We start from the raw sequence: 18,610 nt of genomic DNA on the forward strand, positions 1-18,610 counted from the left end.
TTTGGGAGAGTGGGGTAAGCTATGGTTTCTACAAAAATATTAATCAGAACAACTGTTTTCAACATTAAGAAATGCTTCTTGAGAAGCAAATCAGCATATTAGAATGATTTCTGAAGGATCATGTGACACTAAACACTGGAGTAATGATGATGCAAATTCAGCTTTGCATCACAGGAATAAATTACATTTTAAAATATATTCAAATAGACAACAGCTCTTTTAAGCTGTAATAATACTTCACAATATTACTGTTTTTAATAATAATAGTAGCACTGGTGGATTAAGTGGTGGTGCATCTTATCCCATTTTTCTACTTAAATATGTGACTGTGTCAGTGGTTACTGCTGTAGATGTGTGTTTATGGTTAGAGAAGGAGATGATGACGGTAAAATGTGTTCATTATTCAGTGACACACCTGTAGGATGACTCCCAGGGCGTTGCGATGCTGGCCGTTGTTCACTATCACCACTCTTCCCACAGACAGAGCTTTGAGTCCATTCACTGACTCCAGCACAGCTCGCTGCCACACATACACGTGATTATTATAAAGTGACAGTACTATTTATATATGTACGTATAAATATGCATTTTAAATATTATATAAAAATAATAAGTCTGGTGGTCTTGAAAGCAGTTATGTTTTTAAATAGAAAAATAAAATACTATTAGAAATAGAATTTTTTTTTGTTAAATAAACTAGCTAAATATGATCATAATGGCTATATTGTTTAATTTGAAGTTATCACTTTGCCCATGTCTTTGGTGTTATATCACCTGTTATAATAACAACACAGTGAGTTAAGTATCAGTGAAATACTATAATAATTTTTTATAACATTTTATTTTTTTTTCCACTTTTATTACTTTTTGAGAATTTTAAAAATGTCTGCATAGCTTTTTATTTATTTTATTTCAGTTTTAGTTATTTTATTACATAAAATGAAATAAAATAAAAAAATGTTTATTTTGCCTTAGCAATTAGTTGAAATATGTATTTTGTAATATGTAATTTTATTTCAGTTCACATTAATTTTTAAAAAATATTTTGATATTTTCGTTTATTGTATTTGTATATTTGTATACTTAAGACTTTTTGTAAAAAATTTTAAATGTCTACACAGCTTTTTTCATTTTATGTCAGTTTTAGTTTTAGTTATTTTATTACATGAAATTAAATAAAATAAAAAATGAGAATTGTTGCCTCAGCAAATAGTTGAAAAGTATTTTTTGTTTAATATTTACTTTTATTTCAGTTAGTTAATTTTAACATTTTTTTATATTTTCATTTATTATATTTGTATATTTTGTATGTTTCAATTGTTGTTTTTATTTTTTTGTGAATTTTTAAAATGTCTATAGCTTTTTATTGGTTTTCTTTTAGTTTTAGTTTTTTTATTGTACTACATCAAATTAAACGAAATGAAAATGAGGATTGTTGCCTTAGCAACTAACTGAAATAAGTACTTTTTTAATATTTAATTTATTCCAGTTAACATTTTTTTTTATTTTCATTTATAATGTTTGTATATTTTGCATATTTATTTTTTGGTTTTTAATTTTAATTATGCTTTGTGAATTTTTAAAATGTCTACACAGATTTTCTTCATTTTATTTCAATTTTAGTTTTAGTTATTTTATTTTATCAAATTAAACTAAATAAAAATGAGAATTGTTGTCTGAGCAACTAGTTGAAAAAAGTTATTGTAATATTTAATTTTATTTCAGTTAACGTACATTTCATAACTTTTTTTGTTTGTTTGTTTTAGCTCACTATAATAACCCTGAACAAAAACTAAACCAAGACAAGACATTTTATCTGATTAATTCAGTTCTGTCATTTAATCTGAACTCAACTGTCCAAGGTTTTTCTTAGCTGTTTTGTAACTGCATATAATAGCACAAATTCTGTGAATCCAGTGTTTGAGTGTGCATGTGATAGTGTACATCGTGCTCATATAAATGTGTGTGTGTTTGTGCACCTGCAGGCTCTCTGTGGTGATGCGCAGCTCTGTGATGGTGTGGTAATATGACAGTAAATCAGACAACTGCCCCTCCGTGTCCAGCGGAGGGAGAGTGGAGAGCGTGTTTCTCAGCTCGCTTATTCTCTTCTCGTGAGCCTGAGCAATACAAAGACAGAAATGACTCGGCTACCCAAAAGAGTTTCACAACATTTCATCACATATTTCATATTTCCGCCTTTTGTACGATTGAATAACCAAGGCAGTTACTGGGGCGTGCAAACCCCACAGACATTTCACCGTCACTCAGGGGCTGCTGGGAAATGAGGCCGTATACCTGTGTATCCCTATGGTTCTCAGAAAAGCTCCTCCTCATCATGTCGGTGACCCTCAGGGCCTCCACACGCAGCAGATTCAGGATCATGGTGTAGGTCAGTCTGAACTGAGACTGCAGCACTGTCGGCTTCCCCTGAGGCAAAGAAAAACGACACATATTAACACCATCTCTCTGTGCTCTTGTATAATTAATTCCGTTTCATTTAAATCACCCATTAGCATTGAGTCATTCACTGATTGGCAATATGTGAGGTAGTTCTAAGACTATGGCGTACAGACAAACAATGACAAACAATAGCATGAGGAGACAATGTAAGGATGTGTGCATCATGATGCTCTTTGTGTTCATCCGGTGTAATTAGAGTGGGGAAATGGAGTTGACATACAGCGGAGCTCCAATCGCACAGCGGCCCTTGACAACACACTGTGCGTTATTACAGCATCAGCTGCTGTTGCCATGACGTCCATGACATGGAGCTGATCAGCACACAGATTACTGGCCCATCCCGCATAGCCTGGGTCAAACTCATCAGCAGATCAAATGCATGAGGAAAATCTAATTTCATGCTTTTTGCCTTTTTTTCCCCCCCAAATAGCATGAAAATTACTTGTAAAACTAACTTTATTATTACATTTACTGAGGATCTGCCTGTGCAAAATTCACCATCATGATGCTAGGGGGTTGTGGGTGATTGCCAGGATATTGTTATGCGGTTGCAAACTAGTCAGAGTATCTTAAAGAGGTCATCAGATGCTGATATGATTCTTTAGGGTCTTAATGAAAAGTCTATAATATACTTTGGTTAAAAATTCTCAATGGTTGTGTGAACACCCTTTTTACCTTGTCAAAATGAGCTCTTCAAAAATCATCCCATTCTGAGGGATTGTTCCTTTAAATGCAAATGAGCTCTGCTCGCCCCGCCCCTCTCTTCTCTCTGTGGAGTGATGAGCTGCCCTAAGAGATTGTTTACTTTAGTCGCGAAACTTGCTAACTAGCACGTTATTAGCAAAGGTGATTCATAAAAAAAAAAAAAAAAAACCTCATACTCACTTCTGCTGGATCACGAATGATTTGCGTAAACATAGAGGCATTTATGAAGATCGGGAGGCGCATTCCCACTGCATCTTCAGCTGCTCAGATGTCGGGAGTAAATGACAACCACTATGTTCATTATTACATCCAGCAACACAACACCTCAATCGCTCAATCGGAGATATTCTTGTCTAACTTACATCCCTGCTCCGGCATTAAAACAATAGAGGTCGGACTGTTACAGCTGATCTGAGGTAAAACGCTCATATCAATCAACTATCGTGGGAGCGGCCTCTGTCGGTGTGACGCCGCACAGACAGGCATCTGAGAACGGCTCGATTTGAAAAAGGGGATATTATATTTACAGATTAATTAAAAACCACTGCATCGATTTTTATCATTATAAGGTAGATACATACACTGCATTAATGTTCAAACAAGAAAAAGTGAACTTTGCATCCGATGACCCCTTTAAACATGTTACTGAGGTGGTTTCTTACTGATCTAATTCAAAAGATCCCAGGTCTCTAAAAATGAACTGTTGCCTTTTCAGTGTAAGTCTATAGGTTTAATTGGTCCAAATGGAAAATTAAGCTAAAAGGAGAAGTTTACTTCCAGAACAAAAATTTACAGATAACTTACTCACAAGATGTTCATGTCTTTCTTTCTTCAGTCATAAAGAATTTATGTTTTTTGAGGAAAACATTTCAGAGTTTCTCTCCATATAATGGACTGATATGGTGCCCCGATTCTGAACTTCCAAAATGTAGTTTAAATGCAGCTTCAAATGGCTCTAAACCATCCCAGCCGAGGAAAAAGGGTCTTATCTAGCAAAACAATCTGTTATTTTCTAAAAAAAAATTCAATTTATATACTTTTTAACCTCCAATGCTTGTCTTGTCTAGCTCTGCGATGCACATGCGAACTTTGTGTAATCCGGGTCAATACATTTAGGGTATGCTGAAAAACTCCCATCTCATTTTCTTCTTTAACTTCAAAATCGTCCTACATCGTTGTTTTACCTTTATTTGTAAAGGGCGACTGATCTTCTTTGCATGCTCACTTTGTAAACACTGGGTCGGTACTTCTGCAGCGATGTAGGATGATTTTATAGTTGGAGGAGAAAATGAGATGGGAGTTTTTCAACATACCCTAACTGTATTCACCCGGATTACACAGTTTTCACACATAGCTAGACAAAACGAGCATTTGAGGTTTAAAAGTATATAAATTGTCAATTAAAAAAAAAAAATAGATAAGTATTATAATGCATTATGACTGTGGTTACAATCATACAATGCATAGTGTGTTACAAGGCATTATTAATGCATTAAAACTACTTTCATAATGCATTATACTGTATATTAAGTCTTTAAGTAAAATGTTAATATTTCATATTGCTGTTACGTATAGTATATCAAACATATAATATACTATGGTATGTTATACATTATTTATACACCATCAGTCAAAAGTTTTTGAACAGTAAGATTTTTGATGTTTTTTAAAGAAGTCTCTTCTGCTCACCAATCCTGCATTTATTTGATCCAAACTACAGCAAAAACAGTAAAATTTTAAAATATTTGTACTATCTAAAATAACTGCTTTCTTTTGGATACATTTCAAAATATAATTTATTCCTGTGATCAAAGCTACATTTTCAGCACCATTACTCCAGTCTTCAGTGTCACATGGTCCTTCAGAAATCATTCTAATATGCTGATTTGCTGTTCAACAAACATTTTTTTATTATTGTTATTATTTTCAATAATTAAAACAGTTAAGTAAAAATTTAGCTTTGAAATCACAGGAATAAGTTACATTTTAAAATGTATTAAAATAGAAAGCAGTTATTTTAAATAGTAAAAATATATTTTACAATTTTACTGTTTTTACTACACTTTAGATAAAAAAAACGCAGGCTTGGTTGAGCAGAAGATACTTCTTTAAAAATATTAAAAATCTTTAAAAATATTAAAAATCTAAAACTTTTAACTGGTAATATATATATATTAAAAAAAGCATTAAAATGTCAAAAGGTACATAACAATAACTTTCATTAAACCAAAAATTAAAGGTAATTAAAATGTTTAAAAAGTTAATAGTATAGTATTAATAACAAAAATAACACTGGTTCCAAACACTAATATTCAAAATCAGCTCCCACTACTGTGGATGCTGATATGTGCAGTGCAGAAAGCAAAATAACAACAGAGTGTTGTGCTGGAATGGCAGTGTATGGGGTCAGTGAATCAGAGACAGGGGTTAATTGACTGAACAGTCGTGATGTAAAGCACTGAGAGGTTAAAACAGCTCCAGAATTCTGGACACTCTAATGAAGCAAAGCCCATTCACCCACACTCCATCCACAAGAGGATGACAGAGGTGCACTCACAGGCTGCATGATGCTAAAAAAAGACCAGCGATGTCTGTATTTGGCTCCAGATTGAATAATCAGGCTGTGATTTACATGGACGAGATGGGATATCTCCTCTTAGATCATAGTAAGGATGGATTAAGAGAAGAGTGCTAAAGTAATCGTCATAAAAATTAAGGACTTCATCATGTTCAAATCTGTGCACTTTTACATGTTTTTCAGTTTTAGTCATGCTGAGGAGAATCATCAGCAGTGAGGTGTGAGGCCTGACCTGACGAGAGAGCTGTAGGTGTTTAACACAGACAAACGGCGCAGTACTGACCAGCATCATGGCGTGGAGGTCTCCCATATCATGAACTCCAGCCTTACAGAGGATGATAACAGTGCCTGTAGCATCCAAACCTCTTCTGCCAGCACGGCCCGCCATCTGAATGTACTCACCTACACACACACACACACACAGTTTAGTACTGTGCACTTTTGATCAAGATTAGAGTAAGCATCAGTTGTGTAATCTTTTAACTTTTTACATTCTATTTAATCTATTACATAGATTGGATATACAGTTGAGGTCAAAAGTTTACACCCTCCTTTCAGATCTGCAAAATGTTCATAATTTTACCAAAATAAGAGGAATCATACAAAATGCATGTTTTTTTATGTAGTACTGACCTGAATATAACATTTCACATAAAAGATGTTTACATATAGTCCACAAGAGAAAATAATAGTTGAATTTATAAAAATGAGTTTACATCCCCTTCTTAATACTGTGTTGTTACCTGAATGATCCACAGCTGTGTTTTTTTGTTGAGTGATAGTTGTTTATGAGCCCCTTGTTTGTCCTGAGCAGTTAAACTGTCTGCTGTTCTTCAGATAAATCCTTCAGGTCCCACAAATTATTTGGTTTTTCAGCATTTTTGTGCATTTGAACCCTTTCCAACAATGACCTTGAGATCCATCTTGCAAGTCATATGCAACTATTACAGAAAGTTCAAACACTCACTGATGCTTCAGAAGGAAACATGATGCATTAAGAGCCAGGGGGTGAAAATATATTATATTTTATTTAAAGAAAATTAAGTTTAGTTGTTTTTTTTTGTTTTTGTTTTTTTTACCATTGAGGCGTTGAGATATTTTGGTATTGTGACATATTTTTGATGACAAATAAGCTAATTATCTAATTATCTGTGATTTTTTTTTTTTTGAGGATCAAAATAATCAGTTTTTAAAAAGGAAAGGAAAGGAAAGGACTTGACGTATGGCCAAGTATGGTGACCCATACTCGGAATTTGTGCTCTGCATTTAACCCATCCAAGTGCACACACACAGTAGTGAACACAAACACACACACACACACACACACACACCGTGAACACACACCCGGAGCAGTGGGCAGCCATATTTTTATCGCTGCGGCGCCCAGTTGGGGGTTCAGTGCCTTGCTCAAGGGACTCACCTCAGTTGTGGTATTGAGGGTGGAGAGAGCACTGGTTATTCACTCCCCCCCAATATTTTTATTTAGCACAACAAATATTACCATGATAGTATAATGTAAAAGTTTGAAGTAAGATTTCTTTTTAAAGAAATTGCTACTTTTATTCAGCAAGGATGCATTGAATTTAATGCCAGTAAATACATTTCTAATGTTAAGTTTGCACAAAAATGTTAAACAGCACATCTGTTTTAAAAATATAGAATAATAATAATAATAATAATGAAAAAAGTTCATACCTGGAAAAATTATATTTTAAAATATATTAAAATAGAAAACAACTGTAATAATAATAATACTGTTTTTACTGTATTTTTTAAATCAAATTTAAGAAATCTCATATATGCTAAACGTTTGAATAGTAGTATAAACTAATGATTATCTTTCACAATTAAATAATATATAATTTTAATTAAAATAATAAGAAATTTTGGCTATTGAGAGGGAGTTTATTCATGTTTAATTGTCATAAAAACAATTTTACAGTGCAAAACACCTAAAATAGGCATCATTTTCTTAAAATAAAAATGTATAATGGTTTGTAATTTTTGGCTGAAACACGACCCAGAGACATTCTTGATATGTATTGTTACAATAAACCAGAGGTGCTCAACCTTGTTTCTGGAGATCGACCTTCCTGCAGAGTTCAGCTCCAACCCTGATCAAACATACCTGAACCAACTAATTAGGATCTGAAGGAGCACTTGATAATTACAGACATGTGTGTTTGATCAGGGTTGGAACTAAACTCTGCATGAAGGTAGGTCTCCAGGAACAGGGTTGGGCAGCCCTGCAATAAACTAAATGTTTTATGAATATCTATTTTGTTTATTTTGTGTTCTTTTGGCAAAATGTCTCCGATGCAATGGCTAAAACAGGGCCATCTACACTCAAATGTGTGCTACATCTTTAAAAGCAGGCAGCTTTACTTTCTCTCCCATCCCTTTTTTTATACACACTATTATTAGAAGAAAAATAGACTGAAGCAAACTCAAGTATCTCTCTCTCTCTCATACACACACATCAAAGGCCTCCTGCTGTCTTTCCCCCAGTCTCACTGCAGTCCAGTCACATGTGCACAAACATCTGCACTACTCCAGCATAATTAATCTGCTCATTCATTATAGACGCCTAATTCATCAAACACCTGGTCATCAGCAGCGTCTGTCTGCCTGTGGCGCCTCCGCCAACAAGTATCCGACAGCTTCTTGTAATGTGCATTGTTATGATGATACAAAATAATTATCATTTTAAATGAGAATACCTGCAACAGGCGTGCTTACGAAGCGCAAGGCAGCATATGTTTGGACAAAACAGGCATTTTGTTGTTTGCAATGTAAGACAGCAAAGGAGCTGTGTTTTTACCCGGTAGCAGATTTCTGAAACCTGTGCCGTCGTGTTTGCGGATGCTGTCGAACACAACGGTTCTGGCGGGCATGTTTACACCCATGGCAAACGTTTCTGTAGCAAACAGCACCTGAAAGAGAGAAAGAATGTTACCAACTCTTTAATCAAATATTTGTTATATATATATATATATATATATATATATATATATATATATATATATATATATATAATGTATATATTGAATCAATATTCATATATAGCACGTATGAAACAAGTCCATAAAACAAACCTTTACTAAACCTTTGGAGAACAGCATCTCAATAATCTCCTTCAAGATTGGCAGAATTCCGCTGTGATGAACACCAATCCCTCTCTTCAGCAAATCACGCATTGACAGGATCTGCAGCAACAATGCAATGCTGATAAACACCATAACTCTATTAAAGTATTAGCTCACTTTCAGAATATAAATTTCCTGATGATTTACTCACCCCCATGTCATCCAAGATGTTCATGTCTTCCTTTCTTCAGTCGATTAGGAATTAAGGTTTTTGAGGGAAACATTCCAGGATTTTTCTCCATATAGTGGACTTCAATGGTGCCCAATGAGTTGAAGCTTCAAACTGCAGTTTCAGTGGAGCTTCAAAAGGCTCCACATGATCTCAGCCAATGAATAAGTGTCTTATCTTTTTTTTTTTAAATACAAATTTCTATACTTCTTAACCACAAATGCTCATCTTGCACTAGCTCGACTTCATGCATTACGGCTTCAAAATTGTCCAACATCGTTGTTTTACCTTTTTTGTAAAGGGGTTTGACTTTGACGTTCGCTTTGTAAACACTGGGTTTGTACTTCTGCCTTTGTTATGCGTGACCTTTCCAACGTGACTACTTAATGCATGAGGTCAGGCTAGTGCAAGACGAGCATTTGTGGTTAAAAAGTATATCATTTATTTTATTTTTTTAGAAAATGACCAATTGTTTTGCTGGATAAGACCCTTATTTCTCAGCTGGGATCGTGTAGAGCCCCTTGAAGCTGCATTGAAACTGCAATTTGGACCTTCAACCGGTTAGCCACCATTAAAGTCCACTATATGGAGAAAAATCCTGGATTGTTTTCCTCAAAAACCTTATTTATTTATTTATTTTTTTAGACTGAAGAAAGACAGACATGAACATCTTGGATGACATGGGGATGAGTAAATTATCAGGAAATTTTAATTCAGGAGTAATTCTTTAAAAAGACTTTGAAAGTTTCATTATGCAGGTAAGTCCATATGAGCATCATGGTGAATATCGACCAGGCCAATTAAATCAATGAATAATCTGCAATTTTGCTCCTAATGCAACCAATTTTTTAAAAAATTGACTACAAATTTTGCAAAAAGATGCATATTTTTGGTTTTCAAATAATTTTTGGGTGAATTTTTCAAACACTTTTTAAAAATATATTCAAACAGCAAACAGCTGTAAAAATTTTCACAATATTACTGATTTTACTGTATTTTTGGTCAAATAAACACTTTTGGTAAGCATAACAGACCTCTCGTAACACTTTACTAGAAGCTGTTGTGTATAATGCATTACAAAGGTATTAATAATGTACACTGCAATGCATAAGATTTTTTCATAAGTAACTGCAACCAAAGTTGAACTGCATTATAATATTTGCAGATTCCTTGTTGCATCTGAAACAGGTTGTTTGTTATGTGTTTTTATGCATTATACTTTTTAAAGATGTAACTATGAATAGATAAGTGCTATAATGTATAATAATTATTCATGGGATCATAAGATGCATTATAGGGCATAATTAATGCATTAAAGTACTTATATAATACATTACATTATATATTATACAAATGCTTTAAATAAAGTATTACCAGACTGCTTACATTAAAAAAATCTTATCGACCTCAAACCTTTGAACAAAAGTGTAAAATTGTCTAAATAATGTTTTTTTTTTTTTTTTTTTTTTTTTTACATTAGAGTAGGTTACTGCAAGTTTAACTGTAAGTAATCTACTAAAAAAAAAAACATTACTTACTGTAATGCAAAAAAGGCAGTACTAAGTACACACTACTACTTAGTAACTTAGGACAGTGGAACAGTGGAACATCTTAAAATTAAACCACAACTTAAGAAGCACAACTTGGATAGTTCAGTTCTTAGTAACTATAGACCCATCTCCAATATACCTTTCATGAGCAGAATTTTAGAAAAAGCAGTTTTTAGACAGATAAATGATTTCCTTATGGGAAACAATATTTATGAAAAGTTTCAATCGGGTTTTAGACAAGGGCACAGTACTGAAACTGCTTTAGTGAAAGTTGTAAATGATCTGAGAATCTCTATGGATATAAATAATATTTCTATACTTGTCCTCCTTGATTTAAGTGCTGCGTTTGACACAGTTGACCATGATATACTTTTAAATCGTCTTAAGGAATATATTGGTTTAACTGGGACTGTTTTAAATTGGTTTAAGACATATTTAAAGGGTAGGAAGTACTTTATTAGCTTAGGGGACCATGTATCAGGAGTACATGATATTCATTTTGGTGTACCACAAGATTCTGTACTTGGCCCTCTGTTGTTCTCTTTATATATGTTGCCATTGGGTAAAATTATTGCAGAGCACGGAGTCAGCTTCCATAGCTATGCTGATGATACCCAGTTATATATATCTGTAGGGCCAGAGGATCCCGGTGCGGTAAATAAACTGGTGAATTGTCTAGCGAGTATTGTTAGCTGGATGAATAGAAATTTTTTGAAATTGAATGAAGACAAGAGTGAAATTCTCCTTGTTGGTAATGAACTGCAGAGAAAAAAGGTTCTTAATAGTCTGGGAAATCTGGCACTACAGACTAAAACTGAGGTTAAAAATCTAGGAGTTATTCTTGATTCTGAGCTTACATTTAAGGCACACATTGACAATGTTGTGAAAACTGCCTTTTTCCACCTCAGAAATATAGCTTGTGTAAGACCATTTCTTAATTTTGAAGATGCTAAGAAGCTGACTCATGCATTTATCTTTTCACGTTTAGATTACTGTAATGCACTCCTCATAGGACTGCCTAAAAAAACTATTGAAAGACTCCAGCTTGTTCAAAACGCAGCTGCAAGAGTTGTTACTCATGCTAGAAAATTTGCACATATAACGCCTATTTTAGCAGACCTACACTGGTTACCAGTTTCTTTTAGAATTGATTATAAAATACTCTTATTAGTTTTTAAAGCTTTAAATGGACAAGCACCTTTATATATTTCAGAGTGTCTAACCGTTTATATTCCAAATAGATCCTTAAGATCATCAGGCTCCACCTTGCTAAATATCCCAATGGCAAAATATAAAAAATATGGACAAGCAGCCTTTTGTTTTTATGCTCCTAAGACTTGGAACAAGCTGCCCATAAATATTCGTCAGGCCTCCTGCCTTAATATCTTTAAAAAGCAGCTAAAGACACACTTTTATACTCTGGCTTTTAGTTAGGGTGGTGCTGATTTTGTGTCAGATAGATTTGTAGGGTATCTCCAGGCTGACATGGTGTATCTAGTGGTTGGCTGATTTGTCATTGCTAGACCTTTTTATCATTTTTATTATTTTTTATTTCTTTTGATTTTAAATTGCTGTCATTTGTTAAATTTGTATTATTTTTGTACTTATTGCTGTTTTTTTTTTTTTTGTTCTTTTTTATTGTTTGTTTGCTCTCTGTAAAGCACTTTGAGCTACATACAAATGTATGAAAAGTGCTATATAAATAAAGTTTATTATTATTATTATTATTATTAAAGGAATAGTTCACCCCCCAAAAAAATGAAAATTCGGTCTTTAATTACTCACCCTCATGTCGTTCCAAACCTGTAAGACCTTTGTTCATCTTCAGAACATAAATTAAGATATTTTTGAAGAAATCTGAGAGCTTTCTGACTCTGCATAGACAGCGACGCAACTGACATGTTCAAGACCCAGAAAGGTAGAAAGGACACTGATAAAATAGTCCATGTGACATCAGTGGTTCAACCGTAATGTTACGAAACTTACGGGTTTGGAATGACATGAGGGTGAGTAATTAATGACAGATTTTTCATTTTTGGGTGAAGCAAAATATATATATATTTTATTTTTTTGGACTTATTTTGTAAAATAAGTGTTGATTTAATTTGAGGCTTTCTGCTTCTTGTTTGCAAATTAGTAAATATGTTTGTATAGTTTGTAATTTTATATAATGTATAATTTATAAGCATTATATTGGACATTAGCCACCTTGTTTTCCAGATATCTGAATTAGCCAATGAAAAATGTTGTTCTACTGCTGCACTGGAACCAAAGCTCACGTACCTGCGGTAACTGCCGATCGCCTCCTCTCAGCCTGGTCAGGCTCTTCTGCAGGAAGGAGTGAATCTCGCTCTTCTCTATGGAGCTGGTGAGGTCCAAAGAGGTCAGAGAGCGGGCGTTTTCATCACAGCGTGTCCGAGAGAACGTGAATGCCACCACTGGAGTCTGCTGCCTCTGAGACAGATAGTTCAGCAGCGTCTGCCACACGGCTCGATCCTAACAGAGCACAGAGAGAATAAAGCAAACACCATTAAAACATCATAGTTTTTTGGACCTATTATGTTAGATAACCAATTTAAAAGGAAATGACGAGAGGTTCAGACACTGACCTGACTGGCTGTTGTGTTGTGCTGCGATACATTCTTTGTGCCGAAAGATTGTGCATGTTTACTAGTGCGCTCCTTCTTGGCTTCTACTGCGGCATAGTAGCTGAAAAACAAAACATTTTGTAAAACGCAGTCAGAAAACATATGTTAAATTCTGATATGATGTTTCACAGTATTATTCTTTTTATTGGGAATATGAGATTTCTTTTAAAAATATTTCAAAACAGTAATGTACTAATGCTCTAAACCATCTTCAATAAATCTGAAACACATTTTTGTTTTAAAATGCATTCTTGTATTTGTGACTTAATGTACCCTTTAGTAAGGAAGTTTCCAGTGGAGTCCAGCAACAGGAAGAGCTCTTTTTGAGTCTTGGTGCTGTTGCCGGTATACAGATAGTGCTCTAGAGGAACAGGCCTCTTAATTGTGCTGATCACATAGATGGGCCGCTTCTTGATACGCCTGAGGACAGAGAAAGCACAGTACAACTGTATGAGCTACACAATCCACATAAAGTGAGATAAAATCCAGTTTCATGGCTTTGATAACACACATACCCGATCCATTCACTGAACTCCACTGCGTTTGGCACTGTGGCACTCAGCAGGATGATGCTAACATGCTCTGGCAACATGATGAGCACTTCCTCCCACACCACTCCCCTCTGAGAAACAACAAAATCATGCAAGATCTGAATGCAGTAAAGACAAAAGCATAACTGCACTCCATTTTTATACTGAATTCATCACCTCTGCATCATTGATATAGTGAACCTCATCAAAAATGACCCATTCCAGATCTCGAATGACCTCGGACCCGTTATAGAGCATAGATCTGTGAGGAAGGTATGCTGATTAACAAAGGTTGTCAGAAAATAATGAATTTTAAGCAACTGACATGAAGGCCTTCTATTAGATAATCACCTCAAAATCTCAGTGGTCATGATGAGACATGAGGATTCAGGACTCAGCTGGACATCTCCAGTCAAAAGTCCCACATCACCAAACGTGTTCTTGAAGTCCCGGAATTTCTGATTGGACAAGGCCTTGATGGGGGACGTGTAAATGGTCCTGTCAGGATTAACAGTGATATTAGTGTGAGCCATTAATCTACAGTATGACATGATAAGTTTACTTATTTTTCACGTTTCATACACAATGGGAATTCAAAGTGCTCTACATTTACAAGTACTTTTAACATGGTTTAAAAAATAACCAAAACTGCAAAGAAAAAAAAAAGGATTTAAAATACCCCTTGTAGTTTTTATTTTTTATGCATGCATTTCATTTTTTAAAAGTGACAGTAAAATACCTATTATTCAAAAATGTGTAGGTACATTTTATTTTTTTTATTCAGCAAGCATGCATTTAATTTTTTAAAAGTGACAGTAAAGTACCCATTATTCAAAAGTTTGTAGGTACATTTTTATTGTTTATTTTTTTAACGAGTACGTACTAATAACGTAAGTAACGCAAGTTATGTAATAATATTACTTTCTACAAGTAACTAGTAAAGTAACGCATTACTTTTAAATTTCTAAGAAAATATCTGAGTTACTTTTTAAAATAAGTAACGCCAGTTACTTTTTCCCCATTTATTGATTGACAAGGCTCCTGTCGAGAATTTGGGAGTAAACATGATATTACTGTATTCTAGACTAAATGTGAACATGCATTAATTCATCTCACTCACAAAAAACAGATTCAGTAATTCTCAAAATGAATAAAAACAGTGAAATGCAAACTCAGGACACAACCCTGCAATAATTAAATATGTTAAATAAAACAAATATCCTTTATGTATTTAATCCCATTTTATTAACCAGTGTCTTTGCTGCAGATCTTTGATGACGAAATTCAACTGTAAAAATTACTTTAGATAAACATTTTGTGCTTCATTTTTTTTAATAGCTGAAGAGTGATCTCATGCATAAATGTACTTTTCTTTCAGCCTGAGGTGAATTCATTTCACTTTTGGTGTAAAAGGGCTTTTACATTAGAATTGTTTTATATTCAAAACAAAGAAGCAAGCCCTGCCCAGATTTAAAAAGTAACACAAAAGTAATGTAACACATTACTTTCCATAAAAAGTAACTAAGCAATGTAATTAGTTACTTTTTCAGGGAGCAATGCAAAATTGTAATATATTACTTTTAACAGTAACTTTCCCCAACACTGGTGTAGGTACATTTTAATTTTTTTATTCAGTAAGCATGCATTTCATTTTTTTTTAAATTGACAGTAAAGTACCCAATTATTCAAAAGTTTGTAAGTTTGATTTTTTTTTTAATCAGCAAAGCATGCATTTCACTTTTTAAAAGTGACAGTAAAATACCCATTATTTAAAAGTTTGTAGGCAAGTTTTATTTATTTTTTTGTAATTTTTTTATTTAGCAAGCATGCATTTCATTTTTAAAAGAGTAAACAGTAAACTACACATTATTCACAAGTTTGTAGTTTCCATATACTTTTATTGATTTGTATTATTAGTTTTAGTTTACTTTGTTATTTTAATACTTCAGGTTAAACTATGAGAAATATTGCCTTGGCAACCAGCTGAAATAAAATTAGTAATAAAAAAAATAATAATAATAACAATTATTATTATTTTTTTTTTTAACTTTTTTTTGGTTTTATTTTTAGTTTAACTATAAGAAACCTGCAGTAACATTTATAATATTACAAAATATTTCTAATTCAAATAAATGTTGCTATTTTAAACTTTCTATTCATAAGAATCTTAAAAAAATGTTTACTGTTTCCACAAAAATATTAAGCGGCATACCTTCATCATTGAAAATAATAATAAATGTTTCTTGAGCAGCAAATCAGCATATTAGAATGATTTCTGAATGATCATGTGACACTAAAGACAGGAATAACGATGCTGAAAATTCAGCTTTGATGACGAGAATAAATTACATTTTAAAATATATTCAAAAATAAATATTTTTTTAATTGTAATAATATTTCACAATATTGTAGTTTTTATTGTATTTTTGATCAAATAAACGCTGAACACAAGAGACTTCTAAAAATATTACAGATCCTAATCTTTTGAACGGTAGTGTAATAAACAGAAAAAACCTGGTCATGTGCTTTTGGGAAAGTGCAATTGCGTATTCAGCCACCACGGTCTTGCCGGCTGAGGTGTGGGCCGCGACAAAGACAGAGTCATGAGCTTCGAGTCGGAGAATAGCCTGCTTCTGAAACACGTCCAGCTCAAAGGGATACTGAGACGGGCCAGGAATAAAGAAGAAAAAAAAAAACAACCCAAACAAACAAACCTTATTTTAGCAAACTCACAAAACCATGTACATAACAGCAGCTTTGCAAAAGGATGAACATCTTCTGAGTTCTGACCTTGAAAGCCGGGTCAGGGATCCGCTTGTAGAAGTCGCCACACGGTGAGGAGATGTCCACAGGAACGGCCCATTTTTTATTATCCCCCTTGTCTTCTTGTTGCAGTTTCTTCTTTTGCTCAGTCAGACTTACCGTGTTCGCTGAAGGCTGAGAAGGAGAGTTACCTGAATCCTGAAGAGTACATGAGTTTAAGAAGAACATATTTTAAAAGACAAAGACAAAATGTTGGGTGATCACCTAAATCATAATTCTTTCTTTAGGTTATACACACTTTAATTCCCAGGTCCTCCAAGCTGTTAGTTCTGGGAAGTTTAACAGTCTCCTCTTTTTGTGAGACTCCCTCCTTCTCCTCTGGCAGAGCGTCAACGACATCATCAAACATCGAGAGGAGGGACAGCAGGTTCACCTCACTCTTCGTGGTTTTGGCTTCTAAAGACATTAAAGGAATAATTTACTCAAAATTGAAATCCTGTCATCATTTACTCATCCTCATGTCGCTCTAAACCTAACTGACTTTTATAAAAGAATATAAAAGAAATGATTTAGAAATGCCTCAGTGTGTTTTTGTCTATACATTTGTCAGTGGTCAGCAAATTTGTTTGGAAACCAACATTATTTAAAATCTTCTTATGTGTTCTGCTGAAGAAAGGGAGTCATGCAAGGACATGAGGGTGAGTAAACAATGGCAGATTATTATTATATTTTGGATATTAATCATGCACAAGCTAAAGTGGGATGATGACATGGTATGCATGCAGAGAGCAGTAATCAGACCTTTGTCACTGAAGTCCATACCAGCCTTCAGCCCAGGAGGAACCGTCAACAAATCTGCAAGAAACAAACTTTCACTTTTTTTGTTTTCTTCCAGACACTCACAAATGATTGTTTACTGACAAAGCAAAACAGACCACCAACCTTTCTCAAAGTCGATGTCTTCTTCCAGCTCTGACTTCTTCTTAATCTGTTCTAACGTTAGTTCTTCCATTCCAGCTGTACAAAAACAGCAGAGATTAAAAACTGGATCATTATTTAAGCAGAATTATTAGAATTTCATCTAAATATGAACTACTGAACCTGGCAGAAATGGATAGTTTGTGTTACTCCCTCTCAGGCTCTCTGACGGAGGTCCAGGCTGTCTTTGTAATGAGAGGGAATTTTTGGCAGACAATCCTGTGTCCTCTAATAACACCTGACATAAAAACAAAATAACGTCACACTACCAGTCAAAAGTTTTTGGACAGTACCATTTTTAATGTTGTTTAAAGAAGTCTCTACTGGTCACCAAGCCTGTATTTATTTGATTCAAAGTACAGAAAAACAGTAAATCTTTAAAATATTTTTACTATTTTTACTAGTTTTCTTTTTTAATATATTTCAAAATGTAATTTAATCCTGTGATTTCAAAGCTGAATTTTTAGCATCATCACTCCAGTCACATGAATCTTCAGAAACCATTCTAATATTCTGATTTGCTGCTCAGAAAACATTTATTTTATTATTATTATTATTATGTTGAAAACAGCTGAGTATTTTTTTAAGGCTTCTTTGATAAATAGAAAGTTCAGAAGAACAGCATTTAACTGAAATAGTAATCTTTTTCTAAATATATTTATAACATCATTTTATACATACATAACATTATAAATGTCTTTATCATCACTTTTGATCAATTTAAAGCATCACTGCTAAATAAAAGTATTACTTTCTATAACTTCTTTCCAAAAAAAAAGATCTTTGGATCTCATCAAAGAATCATGAAAAAATGTACTCAACTGTTTTAAATATTGTTAATAATAATAAAAAAAATGTTTCTTGAACAGCAAATCAGCATATTAGAATGATTTCTGAACAATCATGTGACACTGCAGACCGGAGTAATGATGCTGAAAATGTAGCTTTGATCACAGGAATAAATTACATTTTAAAATATATTCAAACAGAAAGCAGTTATTTTAAATAGTAAAAAAAATATTACACAATATTCTGCTTTTGCTGTATTTTGTATCAAATAAACGCAGGCTTGGTGAGCAGAAG

The 18,610-nt window shown here is 33.7% G+C and overlaps 1 protein-coding gene across 1 annotated transcript in view; it reads right to left on the bottom strand.

Annotated features, from left to right (window-relative positions):
* Window positions 1–18,610, bottom strand: part of skic2 (SKI2 subunit of superkiller complex) — a 32,002-nt gene that overhangs the window by 11,915 nt on the left and 1,477 nt on the right. Inside the window, exons 5-22 of the mRNA XM_051136844.1 lie at window positions 17,651–17,765; window positions 17,492–17,566; window positions 17,351–17,404; window positions 16,848–17,005; window positions 16,577–16,747; window positions 16,301–16,446; window positions 14,138–14,284; window positions 13,964–14,048; window positions 13,772–13,878; window positions 13,530–13,676; window positions 13,218–13,317; window positions 12,892–13,104; window positions 8,839–8,949; window positions 8,565–8,676; window positions 6,027–6,145; window positions 2,296–2,427; window positions 1,980–2,117; window positions 416–520 (exon numbers count right to left, since the gene is read on the bottom strand). Of these exons, the coding sequence (XP_050992801.1) occupies window positions 416–520; window positions 1,980–2,117; window positions 2,296–2,427; window positions 6,027–6,145; window positions 8,565–8,676; window positions 8,839–8,949; window positions 12,892–13,104; window positions 13,218–13,317; window positions 13,530–13,676; window positions 13,772–13,878; window positions 13,964–14,048; window positions 14,138–14,284; window positions 16,301–16,446; window positions 16,577–16,747; window positions 16,848–17,005; window positions 17,351–17,404; window positions 17,492–17,566; window positions 17,651–17,765 (2,235 nt within the window). The remainder of the gene's footprint in view (window positions 1–415; window positions 521–1,979; window positions 2,118–2,295; window positions 2,428–6,026; window positions 6,146–8,564; window positions 8,677–8,838; window positions 8,950–12,891; window positions 13,105–13,217; window positions 13,318–13,529; window positions 13,677–13,771; window positions 13,879–13,963; window positions 14,049–14,137; window positions 14,285–16,300; window positions 16,447–16,576; window positions 16,748–16,847; window positions 17,006–17,350; window positions 17,405–17,491; window positions 17,567–17,650; window positions 17,766–18,610) is intronic.

The sequence above is a fragment of the Labeo rohita genome, chromosome 19 (assembly GCF_022985175.1).
Source record: "Labeo rohita strain BAU-BD-2019 chromosome 19, IGBB_LRoh.1.0, whole genome shotgun sequence".
Taxonomy (NCBI): Eukaryota; Metazoa; Chordata; class Actinopteri; order Cypriniformes; family Cyprinidae; genus Labeo; species Labeo rohita.